This window comes from Chenopodium quinoa, unplaced genomic scaffold, assembly GCF_001683475.1.
Source record: "Chenopodium quinoa cultivar QQ74 unplaced genomic scaffold, ASM168347v1, whole genome shotgun sequence".
NCBI classification, from domain to species: domain Eukaryota; kingdom Viridiplantae; phylum Streptophyta; class Magnoliopsida; order Caryophyllales; family Amaranthaceae; genus Chenopodium; species Chenopodium quinoa.
In genome coordinates, this window is record NW_018744062.1 from 236696 (window position 1) to 260496 (window position 23801).

Below are 23801 nucleotides of genomic sequence, written 5' to 3' on the forward strand. Positions count from 1 at the left end.
AGGTAACTGGTTCACAGTTCGTCAGCTGGTGGGGTCCGTCTACTACAAAACCGGCCTTTTTCACCGCTATTCGAGTGATAAGGCCACCTAAACGGATAGGGGACTTGGAAGTGGTGCTGGCTGTGGCATGCCTACTCAAATGGTGAACTATAAACCTGCCTATGTTCAATTTCCCAAACCCGTACACATAATGTCCTATGACAGCTAGTTCGTTAGTTTGAGCGTTATGAGGCTCAGCCCTACCTAAAAAACACAAACCCGCAAATCTTTGCCAGATTTTTGGGACAGGGTGGTGAATAGGTTTGGTACTAGCATGCTGGGGGTCGGGGGCAGGTAAACCAGTCAAAGCATAATATAAGTCACCCATTTTATAGTCTGCATGCCACTGGTGAGATAATTCAGAATTTAATTCAAAAATTTTACAAAATTCAACAAAAGTTAAACTAATATTTCTATTATTTAACCTTAAAAATAAATTAGGCCCATTCCTACTATTAACAACATGAAAAGTGGACAGGAATTCACAGGTAAGTTCTCGGTATGTAGGATAGTGCATGTCAACAAATTTTCTCATGCCAATATCATTCAAAAATCGTTTAACAAAATCATACAAACCAAATGATTCTAAGGTAGGGCGGTGTAACCACCGAGAAGGAATTACCTCACGACCGACCAAATGCTCCAATCGTTCCTTTTGTTCCCGGCTCACGATCCGGATCGTCGGCCAATACGGGAGCTGCAAATCTGGGCCGTACTCCTCCCTCGTACTGGAGCTCCTACCAAAAATGGACCTAACCCTCTTTGATGCCATGTTCAAGAAATGGGTTTAAAATTTTGTGAATTAAAACTGAAAAATTTTTGTATGAAAGTGAAGAGGGCGAAGAGAGGATCACAAATATGTAAAGAGTTTTGAATTTGGGTAAGAAATGGAGGAGAAATCTTAGAGAGAAGGTAGAGAGAATTTGAGTTTTTAGAGAGAGAAAGTAATGGAAGAAAGAAGAAATGGAGAAAGAAAGAAGAAAAGAATGAAGAAGAAGGGGGCGGATGGGCTCGCGCCCGGTCGGGCGATCTTGAAAATTTTGGAGCATGTTCTCGCGCCCGGTCGGGCAATCTGATTCGCACTCATTTCGTAACCTCTCGCGCTCGGTCGGGCGCCAGTCGCCTGGTCGGGCGATCTAACGACTTCAATCCATCTTGCTCTTGCGCCCGGTTGGGCGCCAGTCGCCCGATCGGGCGATTTTTAGTCCAAAATTTTTGCCCTTCTCGCACCCGGTCGGGCGCCACTCGCCCGGTTGGGCGAAATTTCTCATTTTCAGAGCTTTGCTCTCGCGCCCAATCGAGCGAGCTTCGCCCGGTCGGGCCCGAGACTAAATCGGGGATTGTTAATTTTCTTCTTTTCTCCATAAATTAACTAACTCTTTTCATTCAAACCTGTACAAACACTCATAAAACTCATTAAATTCCCTCATCTCTCCTCTCATAAGAAAAAGAAAAGAAAAACTAGTCTAAAAATCATTAAAAATACGGGTTGCCTCCCGCGAAGCGCTGGTTTATCTAGGTCCCGCACGACCTTCTTACCAAGTACAATTTCTAGGACCCTTGGCCTAACGCTTGATCAGGTGGTTTCTCACCCGGTCTAGCGATGTTTAAGCTGCGATGCGGCTTCCTGACATAACCTATGGGATGCCAAGTCGCCTTATCTGGTGGATCCTCCTTGACTTGGATTGGGGGATCTTCAATGCTACGCACTAGAAACCCTTCTTCGATCGAATGTTGCTTCAAATTGTCATTGCGTTCAACACTTGCAACTCGATCTGGCGGAACACTTACCATAGGCTCGATTCGCACAACTTGCTCGATCGGTTCCACTTGTTCATCCTCGAAACCAAGACCAACATTGTAGAGTGCTCTTTCTATTGCATCGACTTCCTTCTGCCATTTGTCTATCTCATCTAAAAAGGATGCAACACAGGATACCGCCTCCAAGGGATCTTTTTCAAGAGCTTGGGGCTTGTTAGAATAATTTACAACCACATTAATACTGAAACATTTCTCCTCAGTCATGGAGCTTTTGGGGGCATTATTCAAATTAAAAACAACTTTATCGTCCCCTACTGATAGTGTTATCTTACCACTTCTTACATCTATGACTGCTCCTGCAGTGTTAAGGAATGGTCTACCCAAAATAATTGGGGTTTGCATATCCTCAGCCATATCAAGAACAACAAAATATACAGGTATATAAAATTTACCTACTCTAACGGGGACATCCTCTAAAACACCTAAGGGGTATTTGAAAGAACGATCGGCCATTTGTAGAATTATATTGGTAGCTTTTAACTTACCCATATTCAACTTGGAACACACAGATAATGGCATGACGCTAACACTGGCACCCAAATCACATAATGCATTATCAATCAAGAGATTTCCAATATGACAAGGGATAGAAAAACTACCCGGATATTTTAATTTAGGTGGAGACTTATTTTGAAGTACGACACTACACTCTGCAGTGAAAGCTACTGTCTCTACCTCACTAATAGACCTTTTTCTCGTCAAAATTTCTTTCATAAATTTTTCATATGAGGGGATTTGTGTGATCAATTCAGTAAAGGGAACTGTTACCTTCAAATCTTTAACCACCTCCAGGAACTTACCAAACTGCTTATCCAAGTTTGTCTTTAATTGACGATTGGGGAAAGGAAATTTGATGATTGGCTTTGGAGCATTCTTATTCTTGTCTGGAGTAGCCACCTTCTCTGGAGTTGTACCCTGCAACGTAGAATTAGATATATTAGTATTATCCTTTAGCCCTGCAGGGCTATCAACTACATTGTTTGGTTTAATGGAATCAAGATTAGCATTATTTGATAAAACAGGTTCATCAACTCTGGGCATAGAGGGCCCTTCATAGTTTGAACCACTCCTTAGAGTAATTGAAAATTCTTGATCCGTAGGCCTAGTAGGCTATGGCGGCAAGGCTCCCTGTTGGCGGGCTTGTAAAGTAGCGGAGAGTTGCGCAATTTGATTATCTACAATTTTATTATGCGCTAGAATTTAATCAATTGTTGCATCTCTGCTCTCCATGTGCTTTTGCATATTGACCAACATTGCTCTAATTTCCACCAGAGAAGGGTCGGAAGATGAGGAGGGTTGTTGTGGCTGGTTCTTCTAGCTAGCATTGGGATGATAATATTTCTGTTGTTGTTGTTGTGGCGCCTGTGGTTCTTGTGGTGGTGGATTTTGAACATTAGTGCTCCGGTAGGAAACGTATGGATGATTCTGATACCCAGGATTGTAAGTGTTGGAGTATGGGTTATTCTACCTATAAGCTTGGAAGGCATTAACTTGCTCCACGGAACTCCTGCAATCCTGCTCCCAATGACCTATAATACCACAATTTTCACAGAAAGCCTCATTAGAATTATTATTAATCGCAGAAACATTGGCTACATTAGCAGTGCTCAGGTTATCTAATTTTTGGCAAATAAAGGTTAATTGAGCTTGCAAAAAGGATACAGAGTCGACATTATGCTTCCCCTTGTTAGCAAATCCTCTGGGATTCCCATATTGGGAATTGTGTATCGCCATATCTTCAATAACCTGAACTGCATCATCAACATTAAGATTCATAAATCTCCCACTAGCTGCAGAGTCTAAAATTATTCTAGAGGAATTTCCAACGCCGTTATAAATGGCTTGGATTAACTGCCATTGTGCTAAATTATGGTGAGGGCATTCTCTTTGTAAGTCCTTGAACCTATCCCAAGCCTCATATAAAGACTCATCGGCTTCTTGGGCAAAGTTCTGAATCGCACTCCGTAGTACTGATGTTCTCTCTGCAGGATAATACTTGTTATAGAAATTCAAAACAAGAGTTTCCCAGTCAGTTCTATTTAATCCATTAAACCACAATTTAGCTTTTCCAGTTAAGGAGAAGGGAAAGAGAATCTCCCTGATTTGGTCTTCAGTGACCCCGACTTGCCTGATGGTATTGCAATATTGAAAATAGTCGGCAATGTGAAGATTCGTGTCTTCACCCTTGGCTCCACTGAATTGCTTCCTCTCTATCATCGTTATAAATTAAGGTTTAATTTCAAATTGAACCCCATCAAGAGCCGGAGTGGGGGTGAGATGTGGAAAATCCGTAAGCTTTGGTTGTGAATAGTCACTAAGCTTCTTTGGAGCCGTCATTTCTGATTCTGCGTCTGATGATGCCTCTAAATCGCTGGAATCAGTTGGAGGATCGCGGTGATTATTGTTATTATCACCAGAATTCGCCAGGATTTGCTTGTAGAAGTTTTTCTGTCTATAGAAGGATCGTTCGATCTCAGGATCGAATAGGTTGTAACCTGATCTGGAACACTTGGGCATAAACAAAAACTAGAAGCAAATATGAGATTTGTCTCAGAGAACTAACGCTCTCTGAGACAAAAGAGAGATAATCTAGACTACAAAAACAATCAGACATAAAAATAAAACCGTTTCTCCGGCAACGGCGCCAAATTTTGACAAGGTAAAGTCGTATCCCCTAATCAAAAATAATTACCTAAATCTCTAACTAAAGTAGATAGGGAAGTAGGGTCGAACTCCACAGGGAAACAAGTCTTTTTAATTCTAATTAATTATTATAATCTAAATTATTTAAGTAACCAATATTTATAATTAAGTAAGAAACTAAACTACTAAGGTTGAGAATAGGAAGAAAACAATATATGAAAGGATCTAGGGCATAGGTTCACCAATAAATAATACTCCAGGGTAAAACATAGTAATCAATCATTGACATAGCATAAATAACATGATTAACAGGCTCTCGCAATTTATTAACCAACATAGATCTAACAGGCTCTCGCAATTTACTAGATCTAAGTTCTTATTGAAAATAGCCTTTAATATCAAGTTACTTGTTATCTAGTGAGATAATTATTGTGTGCTTATAAATGTTTAAGTATCATTTAAAAAAGAAGTTTTGTTTTGTTTTTTTTTTTTTTTTTTTGGAAACAAAAGAAGTTGTGATTTGTTTATCAATAATATATTAACCATTAAGTATTAATATTTCTATCCATAATATCATTGATTATACTTTAATTTTAGGCAATAATGAAGAAGCTAGCAATCTTTCCAAATGAGTTCAAATAAATTTTGATTAAACTTATAAATTTATGATGAGACGGGGCATCGCCCGAGCCAATACTAGGTTTTTTTTATAATTTTTTTGAAAGGAAAGGAATACTAGTTATTGTAGTTAAGCTATTAAAAATCTAAACATAAATCAATAATAATAATAATAATAATAATAATAATAATAATAATAATAATAATAATAATAATAATAATAATAATAATAATAATAATAATAATAATAATAATTTCTTGATTGAATTAAAGTCCCTTGCTTAGGGTGAGTACGAGTCCTTAAGCTAGGGTTGAGAGTTGTTCGTGAGTTTTAGTGCGTTTTTCATAGAAATTAATACGATTTCCCCTAAATCTTATACAAAGATTGTCAATTTCTTGATATGGAAGACGAATTAATTGAAGGTTGGAAGAAATTATCCTTCACCGAGGAGGAAACATCTGTTATTGGAGGCGATTTGGAGGAGGTTCATGATGAGAGTGCTGAGGCTCAAATATCTCTATCTCTCATAGGCAGATTGCTTACGATTCGACCTTTCAATATTGAAGCATTGAAGCGCACCCTCACCTCAATCTGGAAACTAAAGGAAGGTATGGCTGTTCGCGTTGTCGAAACGAACCTCTTTGTTTTTCAATTTTACTGTGAGGATGATAAAGAACGAGTGATGGAGGGTAGACCTTGGACTTTTGACAACCAAGTTCTACTACTCAAAGAGATGGAAGGTGATAAACAGCCTTCTGAAATCAATTTTATTCGATGCTTTCTGGATTCACTTAATGGACGTTCCCTTTAGTAGGCGTAATCGTGCCTTTGCTTACGAGATAGGTGAAAGTTTGGGAGGTTTTTTAAACTATGATGACTCTGAGATCTGATCCTTTGGGGTGGGATGAATCTATGAGAATTAAAATTGATCTTGACATTGGAAAGCCCTTGAGAAGGGGTTGTATGTGTATGGGGAAATATCTACATAACGGAAATCATAATGGGCCGATATTTGTTGTATGGGGAAATGTCTACATAACGGAAATCATAATGGGCCGATATGGTTGGACATACCGACATACGAATTGAATTTGATCCATAAATGGCCTTTGTTAATATCGGCGTTCCTATAAAGTAGACATATCAGCATATAGGTAGCTGCCACGTGTCGCGCTCACAATTGACACGTGGCAGAAATTACATTACTTATTAGACTGCCATCTGTCACCTAGTAAACATATAAATAATCCGATTTTACTTCATAAACAAGGTAGCATTTTAATATACTTTCTCTCTCTTTCACTACTTTCTCTCTCTCTCTTTCACTACTTTCTCTCTCTAAATCACTTCTCTTCTATAAACACTTACTGATTTAATCTTTGGAGTGGTTATCCCCGGATTCACCCCGGGGCTAGCTCATCTTTTCTCTTTGTGTAGGTTCTTATTTGACCGATAGGAGCAGAACGGGTTATATACTCGAGCTTCGGATCCTGAATTCGGGTTGTCGGATTTCTGCAGAAACAGTTGGCGCTAGAAGGAGGGGAGCTACTTAATAGCTTCTATCGCCTGAAAGAGCCTTATACTTTCCGATAAAAATATATAAATATAAATATAAATATAAATATATATATATATATATATATAATATAAATAATATAAAATATGCCTGATCCTGAAATTCAGATCGAGGATGAGACTCATACGTTGGGGGGTAATGAGTTTCATATGCCGTTAACCCCTGAAAGGCAGGCTACGGCAGATATAGACCCTATGGAAGAATTTACATCAGAAGAGTTGGAAACAGCTGCAAGGGTAATGACAGTTATGAGCAGAAAAAGAAAAGAAATAGGGGCAACCCAAGATGGAGGAGGGATGCTTTTTACAGCTCATGGCAATCAATTTGACCAGGCTGGAAGTTCGCAAAGACGCCGGAATGATGGGTCGCCGACAAGATCCCAGCAAACCCCTAGGGAATCAGAGGTTCGATCCTCAGCTCAGGACGAGAGTACGGGAACTTTCCAGCAAGGAGCGGGGCGAAGAGTAGTTCAGTTGAGGGCATCAACATTTGCACAAATCATCCTTGATCAACCAATGGAGAAAATAAAAATGCCGAAATGTCGGTATGATGGTAGGGGAGATCCAGGAAGATACATAACCTCGTATGAGGGTCACATGATTTTATACACCAACTCTGATGCCGTTTGGTGTAAGGTGTTTCCCACTACTTTGGTTGGAGCAGCAGCCGATTGGTTTAATAATCTTGAAAATGGAGCAGTTCACAGTTTCCAGCAGTTAGCCGAAATGTTCGTAGGGCAGTATGTCAGTAATAGTGTTCGGCAGAGAACTTCTGGAGAGTTAATGGCTGTTACTCAGAAAGCAGATGAATCTTTAAGGGATTACATAAGGAGGTTTAATAATGAAGCCAATACAATTCCAAGATTGCAGCAGGAGATAGCAGTCATGGCACTAATGAATGGTCTGAATGATTCGGAATTCAAGAGATACCTAACTCGAAAAAATCAGCCAACATTAGCCGCAGCTTTTAATAAAGCTCATAATTATATTAAGAGTGAAGAATTAATGAAGACAAGCAGCCGAATAAGTTCTACTGATAGAATTCACCCTATGTCGAAAGGGGGATCTTCAAGGGTTGTAAGGTCAAGGAACCCAACGGCAGCAAGAGGGGGAAGCCGCCAAGAGGTCAGAGGAACCAAAGCACCAATGCGATATAATTCGTATACGCCTCTAAATGCACCAAGGGCTGCAATATATTCTATAAATCAGAACCGAGAAGGATGGGTGAGACCTGTGCCGATGAAAGCAAAAGGAAGGGATACCAAGAAGTATTGCATGTTCCACTGGGATGTAGGGCATTACACTGAGGACTGTGTGCAGTTGAAGGATAATATCAAAGAATTAATAAGAAGGGGGCACCTTACGCAATATCGGTTGCAATCTGGGGAAAGTCAGCAACAACAATATAGGCAACCAGAACGTCAACAGATAGAATACCGGTCAGAAAGACAAGGTCAAGTGAACCGACAGGGGGAAGGCGGACAACCACCGTCATCTACTGGAAAAAGAGTTGATGTAATAACTGGTGGACCAGTTCACGGAGGAACCATAAGTGGAGCACGGAAGCACCTGTCGGAGTATCGGCACATTGTTAATGCATTAGATGTTGCTGATCGCCCACAGCCGTCTGAAATTCCGAATGTAACCTTCACCAAAGAAGATGCAAAAGGAATAGTGTTTCCTCATGATGATCCCCTTGTATTAATAGCAAAGATTAATGGGGCCGATGTGAAAAGGGTTCTAGTTGATGGAGGAAGCTCAGCAAATGTTCTGTTTATGCAAGTCTTCAATGAGTTGATGATAGGCCGACAATATTTAACGCCGGTATCATATCCGGTGATTGGGTTTAACGGTTCAACAGTGAGGCCAGAAGGAAGTATAGTTCTCCCTATTAGACTCGGAGACGGTACAACGACAAGAGATGCGATGGCTGAATTTTTAGTAGTGGATGTACCGTCGGCGTATAATGCAATTGTGGGAAGGCCGATAATTCATGACATACAGGCAGTAGTATCAACTTATCATTTAATATTGCTTATATGTCAAATAGAGAGGTTGTGGAAAAGGTACATGGGGGACAGGTGATGGCAAAGTCATGCTATGTCACGGCGTTAAAAAATCCGGGGCAGAAAGGAGAAGTACCAAACAACCCTAAGCGGGCAAGAGAACCAACAGTGCGAGATTTGTCGATGGAAAATTTTGATTCTAGGCCGAAAACTATGCCGAGACCATCGCCAGGAGGTGAAACAGTGCAAGTAGAGCTCCGACCAGGAAATTCAAGTCAGACAGTTAAGGTGGGGGCTGATATGGACGTTGAAATGAGGTGCAATCTGATCAGCTTGTTGAGAGAAAATGCGGATGTATTCGCCTACTCGGCAAGTGATATTCCAGGCATACACCCAGAAGTGATGGAGCATAAGCTCAATGTGGACCGAAGGTTCAGACCAGTAAGGAAGAAGAAGCGCAACTTCTCCACAGAAAAAATTGAAGCCATTCAAGCTGAAGTCAACAAGCTGTTAACGGCAGGATTTATAGAACCGTGTACTTATCCAGAATGGTTGGAAAATGTTGTAATGGTTAGAAAGCCAACCAGAAAATGGCGGATGTGCGTGGATTTTACGGATCTGAATAAAGCTTTCCCTAAGGACTGTTATCCGTTACCTCGAATAGACAGGTTGGTAGACTCGACTTTTGGCCATGAAATGCTAAGCTTCTTAGATGCATTTTCTGGATATCATCAGGTTAGCCTTAATGAAGCGAATAGGCCTAAAACGACTTTTATAACAGAAGCCGGGGTATACTGCTACAAGGCAATGCCGTTTGGGCTGAAGAATGCTGGTGCGACATATCAAAAGCTGGTTGATAAAATTTTTGCAAATCAGAAGGGCCGAAATGTTGAAGTATATGTAGATGATACAATAGTAAAAAGCAAGCTGAAAAAAGATCACATAGAGGATTTAAAGGAGACTTTTGCAACTTTGTGGCAATATCAGATGAAGCTCAATCCAGAAAAATGTGTTTTCGGAGTCCGATCTGGAAATTTCTTAGGATTTATGGTTAGCCAGCGAGGCATTGATGCAAATCCAGATAAAATTAACGCTCTTCTCGAAATGAAACAACCTAAATCAATTCGAGACATTCAGAGATTGACAGGAAGAATGGCAGCCTTGACGCGCTTCATCAGCAAATCGGCAGATAAAGCACTTCCGTTTTTTGTAGTTTTACGGAAAAACAAGACATTTGAATGGGGGAAAGATCAAGCTGATGCTCTAGAGGTGGTAAGAAACCATTTGAAGTCTCTCCCCACAGTTGCACGGCCAGAGCCAGGAGAATACTTACAGTTTTATATATCGGCATCGCTAAAAACAGTGGCCTCAGTCCTGATAGTTAAGAGGACCAAACAGCAAATGCCGATATACTTTGTCAGTCATATCCTTAATGTTGCTGAGCGACAATATCCAGTGATTGAAAAAATGGCTTTTGCTGTCGTAATTGCTGCTAGAAAATTACGACCTTATTTTGATGCACATCCAATAGAAATTCTTATAAATCATCCATTGGAAAAATCATTGCAGAAAATGGATACATCGGGAAGGTTATTGAAGTGGGCTGTAGAATTATCGGAATACGAGCTGTATTACAAACCCAGGATGTCAATAAAAGCACAAGCCCTATCAGATTTTGTTGTAGAAACCTCTTATAATGATGAAGAGGAAGAATTGGGAACATGGCAGGTATCAGTAGATGGCTCAGCAACCTCAATGGGATCTGGAGCCGGTATTGTGATAACAGCCCCGAATGGAGAGGTTTTTGAGTATGCTTTAAAGTTTAAATTCAAAGCTACAAATAATGAAGCTGAATACGAAGCAGCAATTGCGGGTATTCAGCTCTCTATAGCGGCAGAAGCAAAGAGGTTAGTCCTCAAAACCGACTCACAATTGGTTTCTAGTCAGTTTCGTGGGGAGTATGAAGCAAGAGAATTGGCGATGATAAAGTATCTGGAAAAAATAAATGAGCTTACAGCTCAGCTGTAACATTTTGAAGTTCAATTAGTGCCGAGAGCACAAAATTCCCAGGCTGATGCTCTAGCAAGGCTAGCCAGTTCAAGTTTTAATGACTTGGAAAGAACTGTTATGGTAGAAGTTCTGAAACAGAGAAGTATAGATAAATCGGCAAAGGAAGTTCAATGTATTCAGCTGGGGGGGCAATGGTATGACAAAATTCTAACATACTTACTGACAGGGGCTTTGCCGTTAGAGAAAGAAGAAGCTCGGAAAATAAAAAAAAATAGTGTATGGTTCATACTGTACCAGGGCCAACTTTATAAAAGGGGGTTCTCGTTCCCATTACAAAGGTGTATAACAGCAGAGGAATCTACAAAGCTAATTGAAGAGATTCATGAAGGAACTTGCGGAAATCACCTAGGAGGACAAGCTCTTTCAAGAGAAATAATGAGACGAGGATATTACTGGCCAGCAATGAATGAAGATGCTTCCGATTATGTTAAAAGGTGTGAAAAATATCAAAAGTTTGCACCTATCCTGAACCGGCCACCAAATGATTTGACGTCGATATTAAATCTGGTGTCGTTTGCGCAGTGGGGGATGGATATAGTTGGTCCCTTTCCGTCAGCAACTGGAAATCGAAAGTTCCTACTGGTGGGTGTAGATTACTTCACCAAATGGATCGAAGCAGAATCGGTAACAACAATATCGGCAGCAGAAGTTAGAAAGTTCATTTGGAAAAATATCTTTACAAGATTTGGCTTTCCGAGAGCAATGGTTTTTGATCACGGATCACAGTTTGACTGCAAGCCCGTAAAAACTTTGTTAACAATTTACAAAGTCAAATTTGCATATGCGTCAGTTTGTCATCCGCAATCGAACGGCCAGGCAGAAGCAGCTAATAAGCAGATAATAATGGAAATACAGAAAAAGATCGAAGATGCCAAAGGGTTATGGGAAGATTTGATTCCAGAGATCTTATGGGCAAATAGAACAACAATTAAAGAAGCAACAGCAGAATTCCCTTTCCACTTAGTTTTCGGAACAGAAGCCGTTATACCAGCCGAGGTCGGTCTGCCGACATTCAGAATACAGCATTACTGTGAAGAGCAAAATGATCTACTATTGCGACAACAGTTAGACTTTTTGCCAGAAGTAAGGGAAAAAGCGGCAGTTAAATCGGCCGCATACAAAAACAGAATGTCAAGAGCTTATAATAAGAAGGTTAACCTCCGACCGTTAGAGGTCGGAGATTTAGTATTGAGACGAACATCAGCAACAGGAAAGGGTAATAAAGATGGAAAGTTAACGGCTACCTGGGAAGGTCCATATCGAATAAGAGACATGGTTATGCAAGGATCATTTTATCTAGAAACTGAAGACGGAAAGCCGCTGAAGAATGTCTGGAATACTGCAGTTCTTAAGAAATATTATGTATAATATAAAGGTACAATCGAAGTATTTTGTATGATAATAGTGATAAATAAAATCAAAAACAATGATCTACTCTACAATTTAAGTTTAAAGGCATCCTCCAATTAACAGATCACTGTTAATTGGGATGGACAGCTAAAAACCACTTCCGTGATGATAACGCTCTCACAACCTGATCAGTTGTGTTCGTTAAATAACGAGGTTGTTGTTCAATATAATATCCCGGCCAAATCACTATTTAGTATGCGCCAATATGAGGCGCAGCTAGAACATGATAGCCGATAAGGGTACTTGCGAAACTGTTGTATAGTTGCACAAGTGACCAATGAGTTATAAAACAAACTACCGCCGTATGTATAAAAAATTGTGAAAGTATATACATCATGAAAATGATGTCTGCACTATGCGGGGAAGAATGAGGGGCTATACTATGCCCGATATAAACCTGATATTACAGCTTTAATAGGGGGCTATGTCGGTATCATTATACTTATAAGTATAATGGACGAATTATTTAAAGTAAATTGATTCCGAAATGAGTGATTAAAAGCAATAGAAATTAAATAGAAGTTAAAACTAACACAGTTGTAGTGTTTACGAGAATCACATAATAGGTATACAAATATAACATCGTGAAGGAAGAAATTCTTTGGCAAAGCTAAAATAGAGATCGACAGACATCACCGCAAAAGGGTATATGCCGATAAAACAACATTGTCAAAAGAAAGTTTTCTAAAAATTACATAATCAAAAAAGAAATTACAATGAGTAAGGCCCGATAATACAAGAGCCACAAGATGATGGTGATGGCTGCCCGCCCCTTTAAGCTGTTTTGTTTTCGGGTTCCGGAGAATCCAAAATCTTAGGATCAGAAACACCGATATCATCAGAAGGAGCAAGGTTAAAGATATCTGCGTCTGAGAACTCTTGTTGCTCAAAACCAGAAGGTGTCTTGTGAGCATCATTATTAAATGCTGCTTCAATCTTAGCCCAGTCTTCTTGTTTTAGACCAATAACATGAGCAGCACACCTCTGAGCAGCAGTCCAACCACCATCAAAACGATATTGTAATCTACTACAAAACTCAGCCGATGACAAATAACGGCTAACCGCTCTTTTCCGTATACCAGGTTTATCGGCCTCTATTTTTTGCAGCTGACCTTCTAAGCTGCTGATGTTGTTTTAGCCTTAGAAAGATCACTCTGTACAATGGAAAGTTGATCCTTTACAACGTTCTTATCTTCAAGCTGGGATTTAAGATCTTTTATCTCCTCTTCAAGATTTTTCATGTTTTCAACTTTCTAGCGCAGAGTAGCCAATTCGGCATCATCTTTTGCCTTTATCACCTTAATTCCATCAAGAGCCTTTTGGCATTCTTCAAAGCTGTCTCCAGAGATTGTTGGTTAGACGTGTTCTGATGATACTTATCTTGATAAAACCTATACATCTCAACCAACTCTGTTCCAGAAGCAACTGCCTATAAACAAGTACAATGTAGAAGAAATAAGCCAGGTGTTTTAAGAAAAAAAAAATGGATAATAACAGCATACCCTCATTAGATCATGCGTGTGTTGAGCTGCAACTAGGCCGATCTGTCCAGACGGCCTATCAACAGGAGTTGAAACATTTCGTAACAGCCGATATCCCAGATTTCCACCTCGAAGTGGATCATCAGTGAAAATGGACTCATTGCGGAAGACGTCCATTTCAGGCCGCCATTGATCACGAGAACGACCCTCAGGAGCCCTTACTCTATTTAGAACCTCATCAAGAATCTTTCCTTCAACATGTTCGATCCACTGTTCGCCCCGATAAGTGATACCGGGAGCACTTACGTCAGAAATAACAGGACCAACCTGTTGAGGTTCAGCAGAAATGGGAACGGTTTCCTAATATACAATGAGTTAGTAAAAAAATAATAAAAATAATGATAGCAATATAATAATAATTTTATTTTCGGCCGTTATAACAAGTAAATTTTTATATACCAAATCCATTACCTGTTGAGGAATAGGAGACGCGGTCAAGTCTTCAAACGCCTTATCGGCGTTTTCGAGAGCAGAAGTTTTAGGTGGCGATGGAGCCTTTGGTTGTTCAGTGTCGGTCTTTGACCGCTTTGATTCCGGCCCATCTTCCTTCCTTGTAGAAATGGAAGGAACGATACCACCGCGTCTGTTAGCCAGCGAGGTCAGACGCCGATTTCTCCTCACATTCTCGTCATCCATCTCTTCTGCTCTTCTTTTAGGATTACGTGTAGGGGCACGCGAGCAGAAAGAAGTGAAGGTTTCTAATGCCGGTCTCGGAGATGGAGGAAAACGGAACAACACTCTTCTGCCGTCAGATGATAAGCCGAGGGCTGTCTTGTCCAACTTGTGCGGGCCTACATGTCAAAGATTATCAACAAGTATAAACCATTGAAAACCATATCTACATAAGTAATACAAACAAAATTACTATATTAATGCGTAAATACTGACAATATAAAAGATGACAATAATTTATAAGGTTAGTACCATAATTGTTAGTCCGACATAAACTGATATAAGATAGTGGTGCGTTGTTCAAAATGTACTTTACATTTGGCAGCCACACTTTCGGAACAACACGAGTTTTTCCATCAATATTGACCCTAACGGCATCAAAGTAATCACAGGCCTTCTGTTCTTGAGGGCCAAGCTCTCTTTCAGCAATATGGCCGAAATGAGGATGAGGCCGAAAGAAAGTTCTCCTGATAGGAAAATCTTCCGGGACACTCATGAAAAAGAACTTATCCTGCCAACCTTTACAGCTTGACAGCTTAGGGTTTACGGTAAACTTGTGAGAGGCCGTATACAACGACCACCAACCCTCAGATTTTCCGTCACGTTTCAAAGTTATTAACCTCCTAAACAAATTTAAGGTTAACGGAAAATTTTTATATATCAACACCCAAATCAGGGAAATGACAGCGTGAATAGTAGGAGGAGTAACTTGTACCAGGCATACATTCCATGCCTTAAAAATTTTAGCAATAAAAGGATGGAGAGGAAATCGGAGGCCGAATTCAAAGTGTTTAGCATAAACGGCAATATGACCATCAGGACAATCAAGAACAGTGGCAGAAGGTGGTGGGAGTATTAACTCATACCCATCCGGCAAACCGTAAAATATTTTTGCCTTACGGCAATACTCTTTTTCTTTGGCTAATTTCAACCAAACCTTGCTAACAGTAGCTTCAGCGACCTTACTGTTAGAAGGTAAGATAAGAGGTTGTCGGAAATCAGCCTCATCAGTTTCAGACTCATACTCCTCATCTAAACTTTCTTCATGAGTAACTTGAGCCATTATATCAATCATTTCGGCTCTCTCAGGGCTTTCAGCGTTGCCACCTTGATTTACTTCTTCATCGCTATCATCATCATCATTTAATACAGATTTGATAGCGGAATCATGAACAGGAGATTTCGAATCTCTTTCAGACTCGGAGCTAGAGGAGCTTATAACTTGTGCTTGGCCAGGCCTTTTACTTGTCTCAGGCCTAGAGCTTGGTTCAGCCTCAGCGGTCTGAGATGGGTTATCAGTCGGCCTAGATCTCGGCATATCAAAGGTTTTGATGTTAATATTTCCGACGTTACTTCCGTATTGATTAAAATCAAGTTTATCGGCAAAACTCCGCAAATGATACCGGATGCTAACAGGTTCAATTTCAAGAACCTCAACCTCCTCGGGAATGTTAGGGTTTGTAGGGCGTCGTGCCTTTTCACAATCCACTAGTATTTTATGGCGATAAAAAGCCTCCTTTTGCTCTATCTCTGATAACGGCTGAAAAGGATCGTCAATATTATCAGACAAAGACGAAACTCCACTTTGTTTATGGCCGAGATCTTTTACCAAAGACTACCTAATAAGACGCCGCCTAACAGTACTAAGGGGGGTTTGTTCTTCAGAATTATTATTGGACATTTAATAAACCAACTAAAAAATTAAAAAATGGGTAAACAGCGAATGTATTCCAACGCATGCAAATTGAAATTGAAATCTTTAAAATACCTTCAGCTACTTGATGGCAACGATGACGCAAAGAAAAATATCAGACGCTTCAGTAATGCGAAAAATCCAGCAAGACCCAATTGCGGTTATCCCAAAGCCTTCTCCGCTAAAATTCGCAATTTTTAGTGAATGAAGTGTGAATGTGAAAAGTAAAAAAAGAAAAAAGAGAGAAGTTAAAAAGGAAGTTGAAAAGGTGACGTTTGATACGACACCTAGTCAGAAATCTAACGGTTAGCATAAATAGTTAATTTAAAAAATAAATCGTTAGATCATCAACACGTGTCCTCTACTTTATATAATTTTCCCGCTTAAAATTTAAAACCATTTTAATTAAAGTAAACCTTGTTTGCTAACGGCAAACAAGGTTACTTGGGGGGAAAAACGAAGTTTTTTCGCTCCCAGCCTAAATGTAGTTAAAGTAAACCTTGTTTGCTAACGGCAAACAAGGTTACTTGGGGGGAAAAACGAAGTTTATTCGCTCCCAGCCTAAATGTAGTTAAAGTAAACCTTGTTTGCTAACGGCAAACAAGGTTACTTGGGGGGAAAACGAAGTTTTTTCACTCCCAGCTTGAATATAGTTAAAGTAAACCTTGTTTGCTAACGGCAAACAAGGTTACTTGGGGGGAAAAACGAATTTTTTTCGCTCCCAGCCTAAATATAATAATAAGTGACCACGTTAGATCATCTGATCGAACGTCCTTACTTGGGGGGGGAAAACGAAGTTTTTTCGCTCCCAGCCTAAATATAATAATAAGTGACCACGTTAGATCATCTGATCGAACGTCCTCACTTGGGGGCTAGTTGTATGGGGAAATATCTACATAACGGAAATCATAATGGGTCGATATTAGTTGTATGGGGAAATGTCTACATAACGGAAATCATAATGGGCCGATATGGTTGGACATACCGACATACGAATTGAATTTGATCCATAAATGGCCTTTGTTAATATCGGCGTTCCTATAAAGTAGACATATCAGCATATAGGTAGCTGCCACGTGTCGCGCTCACAATTGACACGTGGCAGAAATTACATTACTTATTAGACTGCCATCTGTCACCTAGTAAACATATAAATAATCCGATTTTACTTCATAAACAAGGTAGCATTTTAATATATTTTCTCTCTCTTTCACTACTTTCTCTCTCTCTCTTTCACTACTTTCTCTCTCTAAATCACTTCTCTTCTATAAACACTTACTGATTTAATCTTTGGAGTGGTTATCCCCGGATTCACCCCGGGGCTAACTCATCTTTTCTCTTTGTGTAGGTTCTTATTTGACCGATAGGAGCAGAACGGGTTATATACTCGAGCTTCGGATCCTGAATTCGGGTTGTCGGATTTCTGCAGAAACAATATGATTGCCATTAATAAAGAAAAGACTAAGTGGCTTGACATAAAATATGAAAGACTTGGCGATTTTTGCTTCTACTGTGGACGACTAGGACATACTGATAGAGATTGTCAAAGTATTGCTGTGGAAGGTGATGATAGGAGGGTTACGGTGTACCAATATGGCCCATTGGCCCTTATTTGCGAGCTTCTCCCCGCAAAAAGGCTAAAGTGACACTCTCTGATATGGAGAGAATGAAGAAGTGGAAGGAAAATTTGGCTACAAAGAAGAGCTCTCGTAGACCATCTTATTCTGACCCGGATGTCATCCGATCGGGGCCCGCTGGAGCAGCTAAAAAATTAATTTTTCTACAGGTGGAGAGTAGAACCTTGATACCCACTCTTCACCTATTATTGAGACAGAGCAACTGCTTATAAAAAATGCTGAAGTTAAGAAGAATACAGAGGGTAGTAGTGGCTATGAGGTTCCAAGTGTGTATGATAATGAAGCTCTTCGTACTTCTGAAACTTGTGATATGGATTGTAGTGAGAATTCTATGCACTTGTTTGTTTCTTCTGAAGCAAGTGGTGGAATTTTGGAGTTTGGCAATGTATTGGACCCACCTAGCAAGACTTTGAGTAAGCCTTTAACTGAGAATATTGCTCCACCTAGTAAAAAGTGGAAGAAGTTAGTTAGGGACCCAATGAAAGTTTCTCTTGAGCATAACACTATCAAGGAGACTTTGAAGAGACAAGCTGTTGACATAAGTGTGACTGCAGAGAAGGAGGATTTGCCTTCTGGGAAAAAAGTGAAAACTGTCCCTGGGGTTATTTCAGATATCTCTTTTTTGGCGGAGGTTGGTGAAACCCAACCCCGCCCTTCCCAATGAGTACTATTTGTTGGAACTGTCGGGGGTTGGGCAAACCTTGGGCAGTTTCGAATTTGAAGAGGTTTTGTACCTCGTTTGCCCCGGATATTGTTTTTTTGTCAAAAACCAAATTGAATAAAACTGAAGCAGAGATTTTGAGAAGTAGGATTGGTTTTACTAACTCCTTCGGTGTTAGTAGTGTAGGGAGATCGGGTGGGTTATGTATTTTTTGGAATGAGAATAACACTCCTCTGACGATCCGTTCCTTCTCTAATAACCACATTTGTGGGGATGTTAGTTCTTCTATGGGTACTTGGAGATTCATTGGTATTTTATGGGTGGCCGGAAGCTGGAAACAAGCACAAAACTTGGGAACTTATGCGACGACTTTATGATGAGGCTCACGTTCCAACTCTTTTTGGGGGAGATTTTAATGAAATCTTAAGCTACGAGGAGAGGGAAGGAACTTCTGATTGTGAGAGACAAGCTATGGCGGGGTACGAAGTGTGATTCAAGACTGCCAGTTGATTAATCTTGGCTATGTTGGGCAGTGGTATACGTGGGAAAAAGGATTGACAGTTGAAACTAGAGTTAGAGAGCGGCTGGATCGATTCATTGGCAACTCGGCTTGGTTTGACAATTTTTTCTGGAATTTCGGCTCAACACCTACTGAGATACAAGTCTGACTATAATCCAATTTTATTGGAGCTTCGTACTCAGCGCAAAAAGAAACGAAAGAAAAAGAAAAAGGAGTTCAGGTTTGAAACGGGGTGGCTGCTAGACCCGGACTGTGAGAAGGTGGTGCGCAAGTGTTGGGATATGACTACAGGAGAAGGAATGGGGGCTCGGCTTTGCTCGATGGCTCTTTCCCTTTCTAGCTGGGGTAGGGGAAAATTTGATGATTTGGGAAGAAAATTACAGATGCGGAGAAGATTTTGAAATTGACGCAAGAAGAAGAAGTGTCTGAGGAGTCGATAAGGGAATGTATGAGAATTGAGAAAGAGTTAGGTGAGCTCCATGATAAACAAGAAGCATATTGGTACATTCGGTCGAGATCTGCAGAAATTAAAGATGGGGATAGGAATACCTCCTATTTTCACCATAAAGCTTCACATAGAAAGGCAAAGAATACAATTAAAGGGCTAAAGGATGGGAACGGGATCCTTCAGGAAGATGACGAGAGCATAGAGGAGATAGTAGTAGGCTACTATAACAGCCTATTTTCGTCAGATTTGCCATCCGATACTGCCAGAAAGACGGTGCTCGAAGCCATTGATCCTGTGATTTCGAGTGAAATTAATGAAGAACTGCTCAAGCCGTTTTCAAAGGATGACATCTTTGCTGCTCTTTCTCAGATGAAACCATGCAAATCGCCGGGCCCAGATGGTATGCACGCTATTTTTTATCAAAAATTCTGGCATATTATTGGTGATGATGTTGCTCGGTTTGTTTGTAATATTTTGCATGGTTTTATATCCCCGAGTTGTGTTAATGGTACCAATGTGGCTTTAATTCCGAAAGTGAAGTCCCCTGAATTGATTTCGGAATTTCATCCTATTGCGCTGTGTAATGTGCTTTATAAGATGGGGTCAAAAGCTATTGTCATGAGGCTAAAGAATTTCCTTCCCAGACTAGTTTCGGAAAATCAGAGTGCTTTTGTGCCAGGGAGATTAATTACAGACAATGCTTTGATAGCTTTGGAAATTTTTCACACAATGAAGAAACGAAGTAGAGGAAGAAAAGGTACCATTGGTCTGAAGTTTGACATGAGCAAGGCTTATGATAGGGTGGAGTGGGATTTTTTGAGAGATCTTTTATGCAGACTAAGGTTCGCGAAAAGCTGGGTGAGTCTAATCATATCATGTGTTTCAACGGTGTCTTACTCTTTCATTATTAATGGCCAAGTAGGGGGTCTCGTTGCTCCGACTAGGGGTCTTCGACAAGGGGACCCTTTATCTCTGTATCTTTTTATCTTGGTGGAAGATGCTTTTTCTGGTCTTCTCAGGAAAGCGGTTAAAGAAAATGAGATTCATGGAGCGAAAGCTAGTAGGAGTGGCCCGAGTGTTTCACATCTCCTTTTTGCTGATGACAGTTTGCTATTTGCAAGAGCCAACCGACGGGAATGCTCAAAGATAGTTGAAATTCTCAACACATATGAAGCAGCTTCCGGGCAGAAAATTAATTATGAGAAATCGGAGGTCTCTTTTAGCAAAGTCGTGTGTGAGTCAAAGCAAGAGGAACTTGTTGATCTTTTGGGGATGAAGAAGGTGGAGACACATGTGAAGTACCTCGGGATCCCGACGATAATTGGAAGGTCTAAGAGAGTTATTTTCAATGCTCTTAAAGACAGGCTTTGGAAAAAGTTGAAAGGGTGGAAAGAGAAACTTTTATCAATGCGGGGAAGGAGGTGATCATTAAATCGGTTATCCAAGCAATTCCAACCTATTTAATGGGAGTCTACAAAATTCCGAATTCGGTAGTTGAGGATATTCACTCCATGACAGCAAGATTTTGGTGGGGGAGTTCAGAGCAAAAGAAATCTGTTCATTGGATCAAGTGGGATGCGTTATGTTATCCTAAATGTTTGGGGGGTATGGGATTTCGTGACATGAGGGTTTTCAATCTTGCTCTTCTCGGGAAACAAGCATGGAGACTTTTAAAGCACCCTTCTTCTTTATTTGGGAGAGTCACGTCTCACAAATATTTTCCTAATTCTGATTTTTTAGGGGCTTATCTTGGTCAGTCTGGGAGTTATTCATGGTCTAGCATCTGGAATTCGAAGTCCATATTGAGAGATGGGTTGATTTGGAAGGTGGGAAATGGCAAGAGTATTAATATTTGGAACGAGGCTTGGGTGGCGGATGAATATGAAAGCAACATTACTTCGAACGTCATTCTTGGGGTCTCGAAGGTGCGTGATTTAATTGACCCCGAGTCGAAGGAGTGGAGGTATGATTTCATCCTAGAGAACTTTAATGAGCGTGATGCTAAATGTATCCTTGCCATTCCTCTTAGCTTTCGGAGTCCGAGTGATGAACTAATCTGGGCATTCTCAAATAGTGGTGAGTATATGGTAAAAACAGCCTATTTCTTAGGGAAATCATGTGATTTAGATGCTTACCATAGAGCTTGGGTTACAATTTGGGGTCTTGAAGTCACTCCCAAGATTCGGCATTTCATGTGGAGAGCTTGCTCTGGTACCCTGGCTGTGAAGGATTACCTTAATTATCGACACATGACAGAGGATAAGCATTGCCCTTGGTGCCCAAACATCCCCGAAACTATGCATCATGCATTTTTCGATTGCTATGTTGTACGTGATATATGGAGGGAAACTGATTGTGAGAAGCTCATGTGGAAAGGAGACATCCCCTTCGCAGATTTGGTGGTGGAATGGAAGGAAAACTCGAGCAACAAATGTAATCTTGGGGCGATTTTGCTCTGGCAAATCTGGAATAGAAGGAATGATAAGGTATTTAATGGGGTTAAGGTGGATCACCGCACTCTAATTGAGCGTTCTAGACGCCTTGCTGCTGATATTCTCGCGTATTCATCGAAGGTCTATGGGGGAATTTGCAGACCTCCTGTTCATCGCAGCTCCAAGATTTGGAAGGCCCCTCCCTCTGACTTTGTGAAGGTAAATTGTGATGCATCCTTGAGTAACATTGGCTGGGCAGGTGCAGGTGTTGTGGCGAGGAATTCGGAAGGTGTGGTGCTGTTCTCTGCCACACGAAGGGTACGCAGCTACTGGGACCCGATCGTGGCTGAAGGCAAAGCGTTACTACTTGCTGCGAGGCTTGCTCGAAGCTTTGGTTACAAGAAGCTGATATTTGAATCAGATAATCTGTCCCTCATCTCCAGGCTTTCGAAAGCAACTATACACTTGACCGAGTTGGACTCCTTGTTGGAAGACATTCTCTCTATTACCTCTTCTTTTGATCTTGTTATTTGGAATCATGTAAAAAGGGATGGCAATTTTGTTGCACATCACCTAGCTAAAATTATTCCTTTCGGTGTGGAGCAAGTGTGGATTAACCATTTCCCGTGTGAGGTTAATCCGTACATTTTGTCGGATGTTTTATCCCTTGATTAATTAATATATTGCTCCGTGGTTTTCAAAAATAATAATAATAATAATAATAATAATAATAATAATAAAACATCCAAGCTAGCATCACCACAGATACAACCAATGCAATTATTTTCTTCTCCTACTTTATCATTCGAATGACACGAAGAAAAATATTCCCTATAAGTCCCAAAAATCTCATTTGAGTTGTCAATGATATTTCGAATAAACTATCAAATCTACTTTCATGGAATCAAACAACTTATTAAAATTAAACTCAATACTCTAACTTCCTAATCCTTCATTCTAACTACTTATGTATGAGGAGAATTCAATGAGAGGATAACAATACCAATTATTCTTAATCTAGTATTGCCATAAACACAATCAATTAACCATGCAATGTCAATTGGTTAGTTATTGGAGAACTTAAAGATACAACTCAAGCATTGATCACATTCAGGTTTTGCTTAATCCGGGATCAAGAAACTAAACACACTTTTTAACAATAGCAAGAACTATATTCATTGAAGAAATTATGATTAATTAGCAATTAATAATAGTGAAAGAAAGAGAGAAGATGAGTACCATATGCTTTAATTAATCCACCCAATTAATCAGCAACATAGAAATGTACAAGAATTTCAAAATCCTTAGAATTAGAAGTATGAGAAGTTGTTATGATCTCCTTTCCTTCTATTCATCATTTGGCTTTGACCAAAAAAAGGGTTCAAAACTAGGTTTATGGTGTTGGCTCAAAAAAAGGGAGATCAATCTTTATTAAGGGCGGACTATGTCTCGCGTCTAGTCAAATAGCTGGTAAGAAACTTGTGATGTTCAACCAAATGACCACTAAGACCTTGTTCTTTAGAGGTGCTCTACTCTGTACTGCACTGCTCTACTCTGCTGAAATTTGTTTTGCTCTGCCCTGCTCCGCAATGTGTGAAAGCCTAGCCCTGCTATGCTCTGTTGAAATCTGTCCTGCTCTCCTCTAAAGCTCAAAAAATACAGGGCCTAAGATGTGAAAGAGGATTGACTTCTACAAAGACCCCATGACCTAAAATCTACTCCATAATCCATATGTCTAGTTAGCCTCCCTTTTCTAAGAGAAAGACAAAAGAAGACTCTCTAAAACTCAAATAGTAGACGTTATAGTAGACCAAAAAGAAATCATTATAAAACAATAGAAATATGCTCAAACTTCAAATCAAAAACTCAAAAGCACAAAACCCAACAAATCTCCAACCGTTTACTCCCAAAACTCGAACGTTAAAAAGACAATCAACGTTGTCCCCACGCCAACACAAAACAAACAAACAAACCCCACTTTTATTACTTCCTTAAACCCCTCAACCTTCACTCC

General features: G+C 40.1%; 1 protein-coding gene across 1 annotated transcript; it reads left to right on the forward strand.

Annotated features, from left to right (window-relative positions):
- Positions 1 to 6784: 6784 nt before the first annotated feature.
- LOC110690767 lies at positions 6785 to 8782 on the forward strand. The gene has a single exon (XM_021867659.1). It carries the CDS (start codon positions 6785 to 6787, stop codon positions 8780 to 8782), a length of 1998 nt encoding a protein of 665 aa, XP_021723351.1.
- Positions 8783 to 23801: the final 15019 nt, after the last annotated feature.